This window comes from Panthera leo, chromosome E2, assembly GCF_018350215.1.
Source record: "Panthera leo isolate Ple1 chromosome E2, P.leo_Ple1_pat1.1, whole genome shotgun sequence".
Lineage (NCBI taxonomy): Eukaryota > Metazoa > Chordata > Mammalia > Carnivora > Felidae > Panthera > Panthera leo.
The window spans coordinates 48,693,383-48,710,225 of NC_056693.1; the positions used below are offsets into that span (position 1 = coordinate 48,693,383).

Consider the following 16,843-nt stretch of genomic DNA (forward strand, 5'->3'; position numbering starts at 1 on the left):
GACCAGAGGTCCGGGGACACCACTCGGTGGTGCTGGGTGACGAGCCGGAGGTACGGGGAGAAGCCAGCGGGGCGACCAGATGACCCCGCGGTTTCTGACCCGGTTGACCATTCGTGGACTGGAAATAAAAGGAGATTTGGATGATGAGGTCGTTCGCGACGTGTCAGCTTGTGGGGTCCTCACACGTAGCGGCTCAGAAGCTGGTTAGACGAGCGGAACAAAAGACCGGTGACTCCCGAGTTCGCGGCGAGTGAAGAGTCCCTCAAGGAGACGGAGGCCCTGACTGCGTCGTTCCTGCGTGGCCACGCGGCCAGACGCCCTCTATCTGAGCCGCGAGATGGCTGCTACACCCCAGCCCGGGACCCGGTGCGTCACACGAGCACTTGGCCTCACGCTTACGGGCCCGCAGGGGGCTGCGGTTTGGCGGGCGGCCGTGGCGGGCTGGGGGTCGGCGGGCTGGGCGTCAGGCCGGGTTCAGATCTGTTTCCCGAGTCTCCCCTCGGGTGTGATCCCATGACCCTCCAAGACACGGTGGCCGCTCGGGGCACCATCGCTGATGAAAAGCCGCACCCGGGAGGGCTACGGACGCGCGTAATTTGCCTTAGGGCCTCGCTCCGGGCCTGCACACCGCGGTCTCTGCCGACCTTTTATAAAAGTCCTCAGGACGGCTGACACGTATACTCCAACCCTTTCACGCACTGCAAGGTCACCTGGCAGACGGCACGAGGGCCTGGAAAGATCCGGGGAGCACAGGCTCCTTACTGTTACATTGCGTGCTCTTTTCTCGCTCTCTGTCCCCAGCCTCAGACGTCCTCCTGGCCACCTGCCCTATGCTACGGCGCAGATGGCTTCTGGATTCAGAATGAACACCTGGCTCCGTTTCTAGATCTTCCCACAAGCGGCGTGATCGTGGAAAAGTCACGTTACCTCTGAGCCCACATCGTCGGCTACAACCTCACCTCCTAAGATTGTCACAAGATCAAATGGGATGAGGTATGAGAAGAGCCCTGTCCGGCTCTAAGTATCTTCCTTAGGAGCCAGCGAGAGTCCTTCTGAAGCCACAAAGCTTTCACGGCTACCATTTGTCCTCCGGACTGCTCAACTCTTGGCACACAGCGGTTTCTAGACACGAGAGAAGTTCCTGGAAGCCTCTCGAGAAGTACGGGTCAGACTTCCAGCCTTGGTGACTCCAGTTCACTCAGAGGGTGTTGCTTTACGTGTCCCGAGACGATTCCGAGGCACCACCGCTGGTGCCTACCGCGTGCTTAGCACTTTCTTGGCTGGTTCAGTCTTCCGCGTGTTAAAGACTTAGATGTGAGTCCTCACAACCTTCAGAAGAGTAAGGGAGGCTGTCTGTCTCTAGCCATGCCGCCACTGCGCGGAGGGTGATGGGATGCCTGTGTGTGCTGTGCCTTGGTTTCCAAACCCTGTTTTATGCTCTGGTAACACAGATGGATATGGTTTTGTGTACCGTGTTTATCCTCTGTTATGGCAAATACTTAACACCCTGTCGCCCAACACGAAGCACGTTTCCCAGTGGACTCAGCCAGAGCAATTAACGTGTCTGTTTATTCATTTGCAGACCCGGTCGCATGAAAAGAACACGTTAATTAGACTCCGGCTTGATGGAAATACAGGGTAGGATGTTAATACCGCGCCCGCGGAGGCAGAAATGCTGGTCACTCCGGGCGCCTCAAGTCCCCGGGGCTCCTGTGAAAGAGCCCGTGCCCTAAAATGCCTCACGTGTCCTCAGCACCCCATGCTGTCACTACACACACACAGAAAGGGGCTGAGCAAACTGCACATTTGCAAAGTGTAAACAAGGAGTTACAGCGCTGTACGATAATTACAGTGGCATTTTCCTGTATCCCAAGAGCACACCGGAGAGTGAAGCGTTAACTGTGCTGCTAGAAACCCCTTGATTGAAACAAGCTGCAGAAACTTTCTACCCAGCAGGCCAGGCCTTTGATCTGGGGAAGAGAGGCTATGGGGGGTGGAGGGGAACCCTCAGACCGAGTGATTGACTTTCTCTTTGTCCTTCCTGTCTACACCTACCGTGGGACATCCTGGCGTAAGGCAGGAGAACCGAGAACCGAGAACCGGGCTTGGAGCAGAGAGGTGCTCCGAGCTCCAGTTCCTGGTGTGCAAAGGAAATCCTGGCATGGATCTCTTGAAACAGATGCTGAAACTATCCTCCCCACCCCTGGTAATTTCAGTCCTTGCGAGACAGAAAACCAAGAAGGCAGAATGTTTGCAACGGTGAATCCAAATACCACGAGTGAAAAGTCCTGTCAAGACGTGTAATTGTGCATGGGATGGTCTGCTCTGTGAAGTATCGTACAAGAAGTCACTCTGACGTTTCATGGAGTAGAAGCCCAGAAGACAAAACAGTCAGTCCTCCTGAAGAATAGGGCATTTGGTGGGTATGAGAGCCTCGAAAGTACAAGAATCAACGTCGACCATAAAGGAGCCGTGGGACTTAGCTTTTGAACGTGGAGATGTAAAATAGTGACGGTTGAGGGGCACCTGGGTGGCTCAGTCGGTTGAGCCTCTGACTCTTGACTTGGGCTCAGGTCATGATCTCAGCGTTGGTGGGTCCCAGTCCTGCATCCGGCTCTGCACTGGTGGTGCAGAGCCTGCTTGGGATCCTCTCTCTCTCTCCTTCTCTCTCTGCCCCTCTCCCCCGCTTGTTCTCTCTCCCTCTCTCAAAATAAATAAACATCAAAAAAATAGTGATGGTTGAGGTAAGCAGGGAGAAATGCGTACAGCGTGTTCACTACTTAACTGCACGTAAACAGAATGGAATTTACAACACCATCACTTCATTTCACCCACCATTTCGTACAGACAACTAGGTTTCTCCCCAATTCACAAGCCTGAAAGTGGCATAGGTGAAACTACTCATCAGGAAAACTTGTGAAGTTTTTCTCCCCAAACTGCCACATCTGGGCCGTCCTCAAGAATACAACCTCAGATGGGTTGGTCTATTTCCTCTCCCTTTTGGGCAGTCAGGGACACCAAGCTCTAAGCCATGAGCTAAAATACTGAAGAATTTCTCTGCACAGAAGCGCAGAATGTCTTAAACTTTTATGTGTCAGACTAGCAAGAGGCGGAGTTTCCATCCTCAGGCAGCCAGAACCCGGTGCAATGTAGCATGTGAGTTAACTGGCGAGTCAGTGGGTAGACAGTTATGCAGGTTGTGGGCCGGCCTGGTGCCACCGGGGTCCCTGAGCTTTCCTGCCCCCCCCCCCCCCCCCAAATGGCAGCAGCCCTCCGGTTCTTGTGCACTGCGGAATCCCATCATCAGAGGCCAGAAGGAAACAAGACTGGCTCGTGTGGCAAGACGGGCTTCAATCCCAAGACCGGGACGTGCAGAGTGTGGCCCACCGTGCAGTGGCGGCCGTGCCCTCAGAACGCTCCCCGTTCAAACAAATACTGACTGGACCATGCGCCGAGCGCTGCTGCAAGTGCTGCCGTGCCTGAGATTGAGGTTCTGTCGACAGGGTCCGGGACCTGCAACTGGTGGCAAAGGCAGTCAGCGAACACATACTTTAGATAGTGATGAGTTCCACGAGGGAAGGAAAACAGGGCCAAGCGATAGGAAGGGAGGACTGGACGGGAGGCTTCTCAGAAGATGGAGTGAATGACTCCGCTTCCTCGGGCCCAGGCCAGCCAGGAAGGTGCAGAGTGAGATCCCGCCCAGAGCTCAGGGTCGCTAAACCCGCCTCCGAGGTCGGGCCAGGCCCGCAGACCGGATTTCAGACGCTCTGCTAGAGCCTGGCCCAGGAAGAGCCGAGCGCCTTCCAGAGACAAGGGACTGTCGGTCCACGCCGCCCTTTTGCGCCAGGGACTGGAGTGGCTTTGAGCCGCGGACCCGCTCGGGGACAGAAGCGGCAGGGCGCCTGGAGGGCAGAGCGAAGCCCCGCGCTCCCGACACCCCGGCAAGGCCGGCGACCCACCGCAGCATCCCCGCTCCACTTGCACACTTCAGAAAGCAGCCGGGACCACTGGGGCGGGGGCCGAGCTCCCGGGGCGGGGCCTCGCGAGACCCAAACAAGCCCCACGTGGCAGGGGCGGGGCCGCCGCGGGGACGTCACGGCGCGCGCGTGCGCGTGTGCCGGCGCGCGCGGGCGTACCCTTGCCGGGGGCCGTAAAGCGCGGAAGGTCGCGGTCTCCCGCTTCCCCGGAACTTTTTACTCCCTCCGCCCCGCCCCCTTCCCATTCCCAGTGCCCCGTTTCTGGCGGCGGGACCCCCGGCAACTGTTGTGGCTGCTGTCGCGCTGCCGCCGGGGTGCTGCTGACGGCGGAGCCCGCGGCGGCCCGTGAGGTAAGGAGACGGCGGCGGGGCCGCTCTGGCCTCCCCTCCGCGCGGGTCTCGGCGCCCCCCTTTTCGCTTTGGTCTTCCTCGGGGGTGGTCGCGGCCGCCCCTCGTTTCCTGTCGCTCCTGCCGGGTCGCTGGGGACTCCGGCGGCCCGGGGCGGGAATGGGTCTGCCTCGTCTCTCTCAGGCGGTCTGCGGCTGTGCGGCGTCCGGCCGAAGGGGTCCGGGGTCCGGGCCTTGGGGCCCCGTGCACGGCTGCCCCCGGGCCTGCGCTCCGGCTGCTCCAGGCGTCCGCGGCTCAGCCCGATGTCCAGAGCGGCCGGGGTGCCCTCGCTTCGGGCTCCCCGCCTCGGGCTTGCACAGCGCCTGGCGCGGGTTTGGCTGGTCTCGCCCGCCCTTCTCCCTCTGCAGGTGCAATCGTTTTCCCGCCTGGAGACGTGCGGTCCGCCTCTGCTTCGCTAACTTGTACGCCTGCTGCAGGGTGCGGCAAGCCGAGTTACCGGGAAAAGTGTAGGCCAGGGTGGTGAACTGTCTTCGTGATGTTTGGTCACTCGGGACCCCTGTGAAGGACATTCACATTAGATTCGGGAATCTCTGTAAGCGTGACCTCCGGGCACGCGGGGGGAGCGGGGGGAGGGTGGGAAGGGGAGGAGGGGTGCCGGTGCCGGGCCACCGGGCACACTTTTCCAGCGCTAGGGATATGTATTAATTTCTTAAACTTGCCTGATCACCTGGTGGCACGTTTTGACAGATACTCCCCCGGGACCAGCAGGATCAGACTCTCCAGAGAAAGAGCCTGGGATAGTGTTGGGGTTTTTGTCTGTCTGTTTGAAAGAAATGTCCCACGTGGCCCTTCTGCTGAGGCAAGAGTGGGAAGTGTGTCGGTGGAGCTCCACTCACTAGGCTTCCTTGTGGCCAGCGGCCCATTTGTACACACGCTGGGACCATACAGGGGAACAACCCAGAGGGACTTGGAGCTGTCCCTTGCTCTTCTTGTCGTAAGCAGGTGTGAGCATAACCAGTCCCAATATTGAGGTTGCCTTAGCGATTCTTCTTAGAGGGAGAGAATATTATAGGGCCATCTTAGTTTTTTGTTTTTTGTTTTTAAATATAACTTATTTTAAACCCGGCTACACCTTTTATTTCTTTGTCTTTGACATCTTCAGATTCTTCTCTACCGGCCTGGGTGGCTCAGTTGGCTGAGTGTCCCAGTCTTGGATTTGGCTCAAGTCACGATCCCAGGGTCGTGGGATGAGCCCCAGATCCGGCTTCATGCTCAGCGTGGAGCCTGCTTAAGATACTCTCTCTCCCTCTGCGGCCCCTCCCCGGCTCCTGCTGGCTCCCTTTCTCTCTCTAAAAAACAAAAAAACCCGAAAACAATTTTAAAAAATTACTCTATGTGATTTAGATATCCCCTGAAATCTTGGAGCCTAGCCTCAAGATCTCAGAGTCCTCACTGAATTTTTTCCCATCTCGTTTATTGTATATTCTCATTCCTCCGTTGATTATATTTCCTAGGTGCCTACCCTGAATGCCGGCAGAATCACGTTGAAGCGGTAACTGGTCTCAGCTCCCAGAGAGCTCCATTGTAAGAGGAGACTAAAAACTAGCACTTACTGAGTGCTTCTCGGGTGCCAGTTACCATGCTTTTCCTGTATTGTCTGACGTAGTCTTTGTGGCAACCCGGCCAGGCAGGTGTTCGTAGCTCACCTTGTGGATGAGGAGCCTGGAGCACAGAGGTGGAATGACTTGCTCAGAGCCACAGAGCTGATGAGAGGTGGGGGAGATTTTCAGACCCATACCTGTCTGCCCCCAAAGCCTGCATTTTCAGCGGGGTCGTTGTGCCGTTTCCCTGATTGGCAAACAGGCCGTGACAGTGTGGGAGGCTCTGTGCTGGAGAAGTGCAGGGTGTTGTGGGAGAACACAGAAGAGTCACCTGAGGCGGTATTGGGGGAGAGGGGGTCTGATAAGCTGCGAAACAGGGTGAGAGCTGAGGGGATTATCCATGTTTGGGGGGCAGGGGGGCAGGAACTATGCCGTGTGGTTCGAAGGAACGGTGTGCCCAGATCCTGGGGGTTTCAGAGAGACTCAATGCCTGTCCTGTTGGAGGAATTATGAGTATGTCCGTCTGGCTGGAGAGGAGAGAAAGAGACCGGAGGTCAGGAATGAGCCTGATGATGAAGGATCTTGCACACTTCCTGTTGAGGAGAATGCTTTTTTTCCTCAGGGCATCAGAAAGCCATTGCAGGGTTTTGAGTAGGGGTGTGAACAAGAGTTTCATTTGAGAAGCCTCCCTCCACGCCCCTCCTCGGAAGGATTGAGGGGGGGTGGGGAGAATGGTGTGCGGAAGCCCTGTCGGGAAGCTTCTGCCTTCATCTGAGCGGGGATGGCGGTCTGTACTCAGGTAACGGCAGTGAGGAGGGGGAGAAGTCGATGGTCTGAGGGAACTGTCGCCTGTGGAATTGTTAGTCCATGACGGTTGGCCGTATAGAGGAGGTGAGAGAGAGGGAGGAACCCAGGGTGACACCTGGGATTCTTGTGTATGGTGTCACTGCGGGACACAGAAGTGGAGCAGATTTGGAGATTGAGGCAGGTGGGTTTCCCTTCTGGATGTGCTCGGTGTGACCCACGGGAACCCAAGTGGACATGGCCATTGTTCAGCTCGAGGTGCGGATGTAAAGCTCGGGGCTGTTGTGGGCTTAGGCGTCAGTCTTGGTACGCGTGAAATGACCCTGGAGGGTGGCAAACTGAGAGGAGAAGCTGGTCCCAGACACCCCGAGGGACAGCAACACAGAAGGATGGGCAGGGGAGAGAAGGCGGTGTAGATGTGACCGGGGTAGTCGGTGTCAAAACAGGGACAGAGTGCGTGAGTAGCGGGAGCGATCGGCGGTGTTCAGTGCTGTGGAGAGGGTGAGTGAGATGGGCCCAGTGTCCCTGGAAGGTGGCAACAGTGGCGTTCTTGGTGAGAGCAGCATTCCGGCATGCGGGACAGGAGCTTAACCGCTTGGGTTCAGGACGGTGGAAAGGGGGGAAAGTGACAGATACCATAGGAAGCCCTTCTTGTCAAGTGAAAAAGACAGGTTGTGACGTCATAGTAAATTTTGGTGTAACCCGCCGGCAGACTGTGCAGTCACTGAGGTGTAACAAAAAGGACTTTAAGACAGGTGGTGGCACACGGGTGGATGTCAGGGGAGCACGTGCTGCAAGATAAATAAGTCTGGGGAAATTTCATCAGCCCTGGAATTGAGTATTTTGCATGATGGGAGATTTTAATTTCCTTCTGCGTTTGTGTTGTTTACAAAGACCACAATTTTTATAATTCAGAATTTGTAAAATTAAAAATCAGCATTGGAAGACTGTTATGGAGCCTTTCTTGTATTTCTTAAGTCAGTTGGGAGGGACTTGAGCATATTAAAATGCTGAGGATTGGAGGGGACACTGAAGGTACGTGGAAGGGGACAGTTGATGGAGCGGAGTCAAGGGAAGGAAGGAGAGAGAGGGATCCAGGGCACGTGGGGAGGGATCAACTTTTGACCCTACGAGGTTGAAGGAAGAGGTGGTCGTAGATGCAGGTGGAGTTTCAGGGGTTGAGGAGACAGGTTTTGCGTTTGGAAGGAAGGAAGGAGGTGGGGTCCCAGGTTGGGAGAGGAGCAGTGTTGTGGGTTCAGCACCTGAATGTCGACAGACATCTGCCTGTGGCTGAACGCGCAGTGGCCCGGGGCTCGCTACGGGGTGCCTGCTAGTGTGAGCCATGAGGGAACAGGGTCTTTTCAAGCATGACCAAGTGGTAATGGTTCTGAAGGGAGAAGGGTGCCCGCCTCCCCCCCTCCTGATGGCAAGGTCAGTGGGACGGGCTGGCCACGTGGCAGTGGCGTTTCCCTCAGTAGAGCTGTGTCTCTGTTGAAGCAGAGGTGGAGAGAAGCTAGGTGAAGGGCTGCGTGTTCCAGTCTGGAAAGGATGTTCTGGAGGACACGGTGGAGAGGTTTGGAGGGGAGGACAGCAGAGAGAGAGAGAGAGAGAGAGAGAGAGAGAGAGAGAAATTGGTCATATGGAGATGAGATTGTGGGAAGTCTGGCTGTGGAGAAGCTTCTGTCTTGAGACGGTTTGGCGGGGACCAAGGAGGTGAGGCCTGGAGATCACCACAAGGTGGCCAAAGTAATCAGCCCTGCTTGGATGGGATTTCCTTGGGACGCAGTGGAGGCCTGCTCGGTCTCAGTTCTGAGATCCTGTCTGATGGATGGGCACCCACACCTTAGCCTTGGACGACCTGGGCCGTCGGGGGCCCTCCGTGGGTCCCGGGCTGGTAGCGGCGTGCTGGTGGGCGCACGGGCTGCCAGGGCTCTCCTCTGAAGTGTCGCCGTCTCCCCACACTCGGAGACCGTGCCTTCGCCCACAGGGCTGTCTGCAGTTTCTTAAAAATTGAACAGTCCTCTTATGCCCTTAGAGTAATTCTCCCTGGTGGCCTGAACCTGTCCGCTCCCTAATCTACCTCATGGTGTTAGTCATCTCCGAGGGACATGCGCTTGGTCGCAGCCTGTGACTCCCGTGGTTCGTCATAAGCCCGCCATGACCGGTCCTCCCCTGCTTTCAGGAAGGGGCCGTGGGACCTGGCGTCTCCAGTCCGTGGCCTGTGCAGACGCGGGGCACGCCGTCCCTCACTGCGGCTTTGGGTTCGTCTTCTCTTCTCTCCTCTCCTCTCCTCTCCTCTCCTCTCCTCCCCTCCCCTCCCCTCCCCTCCCCTCCCCTCCCCTCCCCTCCCCTCCCCTCCCCTCCCCTCCCCTCCCCTCCCCTCCCCTCCCCTCCCCTCCCCTCCCCTCCCCTCCCCTCCCCTCCCCTCCCCTCCCCTCCCCTCCCCTCCCCTCCCCTCCCCTCCCCTCCCCTCCCCTCCCCTCCCCTCCCCTCCCCTCCCCTCCCCTCCCCTCCCCTCCCCTCCCCTCCCCTCCCCTCCCCTCCCCTCCCCTCCCCTCCCCTCCCCTCCCCTCCCCTCCCCTCCCCTCCCCTCCCCTCCCCTCCCCTCCCCTCCCCTCCCCTCCCCTCCCCTCCCCTCCCCTCCCCTCCCCTCCCCTCCCCTCCCCTCCCCTCCCCTCCCCTCCCCTCCCCTCCCCTCCCCTCCCCTCCCCTCCCCTCCCCTCCCCTCCCCTCCCCTCCCCTCCCCTCCCCTCCCCTCCCCTCCCCTCCCCTCCCCTCCCCTCCCCTCCCCTCCCCTCCCCTCCCCTCCCCTCCCCTCCCCTCTCCTCTCCTCTCCTCTCCTCTCCCTTCCTTTCCAGGACCTCATTCTTTGTCACCGCCTCTCCTTCCTCCCCCACCTCTTTCCCTCTTCCTGGCCCTTCTCGCCAGCCCTGAAACAGTCTCCGTGGCTCCCACCTTTACAGACAAATAGCCTTGCTCCACCCCCATTCTCTCCTCCTGTCTGGGGTTTCTGCTCCCTCCGGGCAGCACGTGAAGAAGCTGTGCACACTCCCTCATCTCCTTGCTCTTGAGCTTGCTCTAGTCCGTGCTTCATCCCTGGCACTCCCCTGGGAATGTCCTCTTTGAGGACACCAAGGACCTCTGTGTCGTCAAGTCCCAGCAGGCACATGGCCGTCTTGCTCCATCCCTGGCCACCCTCTGTAGTGAACCATCTCCTCTCTCGGCTTCTGTGACACCTCTGCCCGGTTCCCTTTCCGCCGCTCAGCCGTTTGGACGCTCTGTGAGTCTGCCCCAGCGCGCAGTCCCCCGTCCAGTACTTTCTTTCTCTTGCCAAGCTGTGCCTGCTGGGGAGCCTCAGAGTTGTTCCTCAGACTGCCGGGTCTCCGGATACCCCATGTCCTCCCCAGGCTTCAGGCCTGGTTATCTAGCTGCTCGGCACTTCCACGTGGATGCCTGCTAGGTGTCTCGCCCTTGACACCTCGGTATGCGCGCACGTGCCCTCACCGCCTCCCTCTCCCTCTCCTTCCCGCCTCCCTCCGCATCCCTAGTCCTTCACACCTTAGGAAGTGGCACCCGTCGCTTAACCTGGAAAGTTTGCCATCGTCCGTCTTTCTCCCGCTCCCCATCTTAACATCCGGTTTGTTGGCAAGTTAAGTACTGTCATTTCACCATCCACAACGATCCAGTCATGGCTCTGACTCCACCGCCACCATCCTTGTGTGAGCCTCCGTGCCCTCCCTCTTGGACTCCTGCGGTAGCTTCCTAGCCCTGCCTTTCCTCCAGTCCAGTCCCCACTGTGGAGCCAGGCTGATCTTAGGAAAAGCGTATCGGATCATTTCATTCCCTGCTTTAGTATTTTCCTTTGCACTTGGAGTAAAATCCCAGCTCCTCGTGAGGCATCCAAGCGCTTGTGTCATTGCTTTCTGCCTGCCTCTCCGGCCTCGTCTCTGGTCGACTGTGCCTTGCCGTCGAGCTGTGGGCACACTGGCCTCCCTTCTGTGCTCGGACTCCTTAAGGTGTGCCTCCCCTCAGGGCCTTTGCGTGTGCTTGTGCCTCTGTCTGGATGAGGCGTGATGACTATCATTCTCTGTTGCCTCCTTTTCTTTTGTCACTAATCCGGCGCACTGAGTACAGTGGAATGAAATCTGTTTGCTTTCTCTGTCTAGTTTGAATTGGGGAGAATCTCCTCTTTGGCCCAGTGGGAGCACATCTCCGAGCTGCTGACTGACAGACGTGATGTTTTCCCGGTTGCTGTCGGTGGCCCGGAGACAAAGGACCGGCCGAGGATGGCAGAACTGGTCGTCGGGGAGAAGCGGTGCGCCAGCTGCCGAGGCGCATTCTGTCGCCCTGCCTGCCCAGGCACAGGTGGTCATCTGTGGCGGTGGAATCATGGGCACATCCGTGGCCTATCACCTCTCCAAGATGGGCTGGAAGGATATTGTCCTTTTGGAGCAGGGCAGGTAAGGACCAGACGGGACCCGGCTTGGGGCCATGTTGCACCAACTGCGTGGGCTTCCCTCACCCCCTCTGCTCCCGGTAACCTGTCCCGGCAGTGGCTGACCTGTCGCTAAGTAGCATGAGAACAGTCACGGAAAGGCGAAATCTCCTGTCCGTGGTTTCACGATGTGCAATACCCGTGTTTTTGGGCTCTGAGACAGGTGGCAGATGCCGCGAAGCCGAGTATCCGAAGAGGGTGCGTTTTATTTCAGGGTCCGGGCACATCTTACCATCTTGTTCTCTGGGTAGGGGCGGTCAAATGGCAACGTAGACCCCGTGACTCTGGAGCTCCCTCTATGGGCTGAAATGAAATTGGCTGCATCCTGTCTTATTTCTGTTCCTTTTTTTCCCCCCCCACTGAATTAACTTATTTTAGAGCCGTGCTAGATTTACAGAACAAATGCAAAGGTTGTACCGAGTTCCCGTGTGCCTCACGCCTGTGTGCACCTGGGACTGACATCTTAGGTTGGGGTTACCGTTAAATATGATGAATCAGTATGGATACCTTATTACTGACTAAGGTTCACACTTGGTACAAGTTGTCTCACTTTCCCTTAAAGTCCTTTTTTGTTCTATTGCCTACCAGAAATTGAATGACATTTAACAAGTCTGTTGTAAATCTCTCCGAATAGGCAATGCATTTACACGATTCAGAATTAAAAACTGTAAAAGAGTGTGCAGGGAAAGTCTGCTTCTCATCCCTGACTTCTAGCTGAAGTTTCCCTCGCTGGAGGCAAATTAAGTTCCTGGTGTGTCGTTCCAGACACCCCCCGTGTATATAAGCAAACGTGTTGGTCAGTGTGTACACGTGTACGTGGGTCTTCACTTGCTATTTTTTTCTCTTTTTTTGTACAAGTTAGTAGCATATTAAGTAGTGCTCCTCCCGTGCTGTTTTCATTAGGATTCCCATATTGTTGCAGAAGAGCATTCTCGTGCCTTTTTTATGGCTGCGCGGCGTCCCGTCGTGTAGGTGAACGCCAACATTTGAAATCCCTCTCCTGTCGGGATATTTAGGTTTCCATCTTTTGATATCACAGTCGGTGCTAGTAACGAGGGTCTTTGAACTAGTTGCATTCACAGATATGCGAGCCTACCTAATAGCATTTTGGATCCATCCCGCAGGCTGGCCGCTGGCTCTACGAGGTTCTGTGCCGGCATCCTGAGCACCGCCAGGCACTTGACCATCGAGCAGAAGATGGCAGACTATTCCAACAAACTCTACCAGCAGTTAGAGCAAGAAACAGGGATCCAAACAGGTAAGCAGGTACTCGGCCATTTACTGGTCTGCCTGTGCCCCGGACTCGTTTAGTCAGTACCGTATGCGGTCCGACGCCACGCCTGCCTGGGGATTTTAGTTGAGGCTTGAGTTTCAGTCCGAGCTCTGCACTCGTCCTGGTCTCACCTCGGGCAAGTGTGTGAGCGTGTTGAGCTGTCTCCCGTTTCCTTATCTATCGAGGGGATTCGGTCATTATCTCGGATCCTATCCAGATGCCAGAATTCCTATGATGTGAAAGTTTTCCTGTGCCATTTCCTAGTTCGCTCTCTGAAGTATGTATTAGGTGGCCACATCTGGCTCCTGAATGAGGAAGAGAAGGAAGTGCTTAAGTTTTGGTGCTTGACAGTGAAATCGTAGTCTGGGCCACTGAATTTCACCAGCTGCGCTTAAGGATATTTGTGACTGTAAAGCTTAAGCGTACGTTACCCCTTGTGTGCGTCACCAAGGGAAAAGAACCCGGGGAATCGTGAGCCGAATACGACTGGAGCAGGTAGAACGGGGAGAGCAAGCTATGGGGCGGTCCCAAATGATAACAAGTAGGAAGCAGGTCTGTCAGCTTGTTGCGAGGTGACGGACTAGCCAGAAGCCCAGGGTTGGGCCTGTGTCGTAGCTGGTGAAACCGTTTGGCGGCCGCGGGAACTGTCCTAAGCGAGTAGCTGGGCCTAGTCGCTCGTGTAGCTCAGGGCTGCTCTTCAGAACACCTGCGTGATTCACATCACAGAGAAGTCAAGACTCCCCCTGACAAGGACGGTGGCTCGATCTGTGTGCCAGCTGAGGTGGCTCTGCCATGTGGTCACGGGGTACGCACGGCCTGTGGCTCACTTTGCCGGCCAAGTGGGAATTATGTGGCATATGACACAGTTTCCACTGGGGAAGGTGAGATTATAATCATTAGAGATTCTGACGACAGACTACGGTTTTCTAGCTTTCCCTTTCATATAATTCGTACTCTGGTGCAGTGTGACCTTGTTTGTCAATTCTGGGTTAAGATGAGCGTCCTGTAACAGGATCGGGTAGATGTGGCAGTGGAGAAGGGGAGATGCCAGGAGAGGAGCTACAGGCAGGCAGGAAGAGGCTGTACATGCTTGGGCACGTGAGCAGGGTTCCCCGGCCGGCCCTGCGCTGGCCCAGTGCTGAGAGCGGGCGCCTCAGCCGCCTCACCCTGGTCCCTGCCCGGTAGATGAGCCCGACTCCCGTGGTGTCCTCGCTCTCGGCCAGGCTTGCTTTTGAGAGGCGAGGACTCGCGAGCGAAGACGGTAAATGTGCTTGGTGCCTGCCGCTGCACCGTCTCGGGCTTCTGTTAGGGAAGATGCGGGATACGCGCGGGACGGGCGGGAAGAGTCCCTCTGGGTTGGATTTAACTTGATGGCAACCGGTACTTGAATCGGGTATCTACCAGGGATTGAGTCAGCAGAGGGTCCGTGTAATGGGCCCAGCGCCAGAACCGCTGACTTCCGGTCCACCGGTTCAGTTCCTCGTGCTTTGCCCGGCCTTGTGGTGCTCAGCTGGTTGGGTGCTAGAGGAATCAGGTCCTAGGCCTCCATTCCATAAGGTAAAACAATTTCCGTTGAGTTTTGGGTCACTATGAAACCCTTATTAGGTCCTGTATCCCCTTGATGCTTGTGGGACAGCACGGAAGTCAGGCAAGGGAGAGTCCGGGGATCAGTCAATCTGTCACCCCCAGTGCAGTTTAGCGGTGGTGCAGTGAAAGGTGACTTGGGGTACCCCGATGGAAAATTCTGTTACCCGGCAGAACGCGCAGGTGTGTGCTGCTTGGATCGCTGCCAGTCAGTGGGCTGGTTTTGAGACATTAAATGAAGACGAGTGACCTGTGTACAACCTGGACTTCACGATTAGGATACTACATGCTAATCTTCTGAAAATAGTTCATTTACGTGAGGGGTATGTTCCCTACTTAAATATTGTGACACATCAGTACTTCATGCAGTGCCTGTTCCAGACCATGTAGCCCACGCGGATCTTTTTTCTCCAAATTTTGCTTTACCTTTGTCGGTGCTGTTTATTTAAGAGTTTATCATAGGCTCTTTGTCCCATCTTTTTATTGGGGATTATTTCTCCACTCTGTGTTACTTTCTTGTTCCTCAAATACAGAAATACTTTTAAATATATTTTTAAACATTTATTAATTTTTGAGAGACAGAGTATAAGCGGGGGTGGGGGGGGGCGGGCAGAGAGAGGGAGACACAGAATCCAAAGCCGGCTCCGCGCTCTGAGCTGTCAGCACAGAGCCCGACACGGGTTGTGAACTCACGAACCGTGAGATCATGACCTGAGCCAAAGTCAGAGCTTAACTGATTGAGCCACCCCGGCGCCCCCAGAAACATTCTTAATAATAGTTAGATGAGGGGCGCCGGGGTGGCTCAGTCGGTTAAGCGTCTGACTTCGGCTCAGGTCACGATCTTGCGGTCTGTGAGTTCGAGCCCCGCATCGGGCTCTTTGTTGACTGCTCAGAGCCAGGAGCCTGTTTCAGATTCTGTGTCTCCTTCTCTCTCTGACCCTCCCCCGTTCATGCTCTGTCTCTGTCTCAAAAATAAAAAAAATAAATAAAAACGTTAAAAAAAATAATAGTTAAATGAATGTGTTTTATTAAGTGCTCTTCAAATCAGCTCATATAAATAACTCGTCGTGTTTGTTTATACCTGCAGAGGAATGTGCCATAGTATGTGTTGGTTTGTTTATCCATTTTCCCCTTACCTGACATTTACAGTTTCATCTTCTTTTTTTACTCATTTTTTTAATGTTTATTTTTGAGATAGAAATAGAGCATGAGTGGGGAAGGAGCAGAAAGGAGGGGGGGGGTACAGAATCCAAAGCAGACTCCAGGCTCTGAGCTATCAGCACAGAGCCCAATGCAGGGGTCGAACCCACGAACCGCAAGATCATGACCTGAGCCGATGTCAGACACTTACCGACTGAGACACGCAGGCACCCCATAGTTTCCTCTTTTTTTTTTTTTGTTCTAAATAATGATGCAGTAAAGATCCTTGTCAGTATATCTTTGTTTTCTCTTGTTATTTCTAATGGATAGATTTCTAAAAGGTGGATAATTTGAGCAAAGAGTGTGTGTATTTTAAACTCTGCTAGGTATTGCCAGATCAGCCTCTGAAAGGGCCACCCTCTCACCATAAGTGTTTGAGAGCAGTTATATCTTTTTAGTCTTTCAATGCTGGGTATTACTTTTTATATTATTTTTTTCTTAAGTAATCTCTGTGCCTAACATGGGGCTCCAACTCATGACCCTGAGATCAAGAGTTGCCGGCTCTACCCGCTGAGCCAGCTAGGCGCCCAACATTGGGTATTATTCTTTTTGCTAATCTGAGAGATGGAAGAAGTTATCAGATCCTAATTTGCGTCTCTTTCTTTTAAACATTATTTTGTGGGTTTATTGGCTATTTATATTTCTTTTCTAACTCGTCTTTTAATATTAGATGTGTACTTTGTTCTTATTGAATGTAAGAGTTCTATTTTATGGCTTCACACCTGTAACAGGAAATTTTGTGTCAGAAAGCTCTAGACCAAACTTTAAAAGTCCTCTGTGGGAAAACAACAGACCATTAATCTTGTTAACAGGTGATATGTTGTTATCACAGGTGGTTCTGTTGGGAAGAGTACAATTTGACATCATGTGTGAAATGCGATGCGTTGTGTAGCTTTGTATACAGTGACACTCTCCTCCCATGTGGGATCTTTGGTAGGAAGTAGGAAGTGACTGCTGAACCCTTTGCAGTGAGATTCAGAGTGTGATGAGCCAGTGAATTACTGGCCAGGATCACTGCACTGGTCTGGTGTAGCTACAGTTTTTATTTTTTATTAAAAAAAATTTTTTTTAATGTTTATTTTTGAAAGACAAAGTGTGAGCAGGGTGGGGGGGGGGGTGGGTAGGTGAGGGGGACAGAGGATCCGAAGCAGGCTCTGCTCATGACCTGAGCCAAAGTCGGATGCTTAACTGATTGAGCCACTGAGGCTCCCCTAGCTATAGTTTTTAAAAGCCATTCTCTGAAATTTCAGTTCTCCAAACTTAGATAGACATTCTTGTCATGTCAGGGAAGGACATATTTATCTGATGGTTTCAAAAGAGATGAGGAAAATGTTTAAATGATCTTCTTGTACTGCCTTTTTAAGGTGGCTCAGTCAGTTAAGCATCCAACTTGGGCTCAGGTAATGATCTCACAGTTTGTGAGATCTCACAGTGGGTTCGAGCCCTACATTGGGCTCTGTGCTGACAGCTCAGAGCCTACAGCCTACTTGGATTCTGTGTCTCTGTCTCTTTCTGCCCCTCCCCTGCTCATGCTGTCTGTCTCTTTCTGTCAACAATAAATA

The 16,843-nt window shown here is 54.6% G+C and overlaps 1 protein-coding gene across 2 annotated transcripts in view; it reads left to right on the forward strand.

Annotated features, from left to right (window-relative positions):
• Positions 1 to 4,153: 4,153 nt before the first annotated feature.
• PDPR (pyruvate dehydrogenase phosphatase regulatory subunit) overlaps positions 4,154 to 16,843 on the forward strand; it is a 37,846-nt gene continuing 25,156 nt past the window's right edge. Inside the window, exons 1-4 of one of the 2 annotated variants that reach the window (XM_042918251.1) lie at positions 4,154 to 4,327; positions 5,839 to 6,097; positions 10,896 to 11,189; positions 12,349 to 12,482. In XM_042918251.1, coding sequence (XP_042774185.1) covers positions 10,966 to 11,189; positions 12,349 to 12,482 — 358 coding nt within the window. In that variant the 5' untranslated portion in view covers positions 4,154 to 4,327; positions 5,839 to 6,097; positions 10,896 to 10,965. The remainder of the gene's footprint in view (positions 4,328 to 5,838; positions 6,098 to 10,895; positions 11,190 to 12,348; positions 12,483 to 16,843) is intronic. The other variant, XM_042918250.1, reaches the window with a different exon arrangement.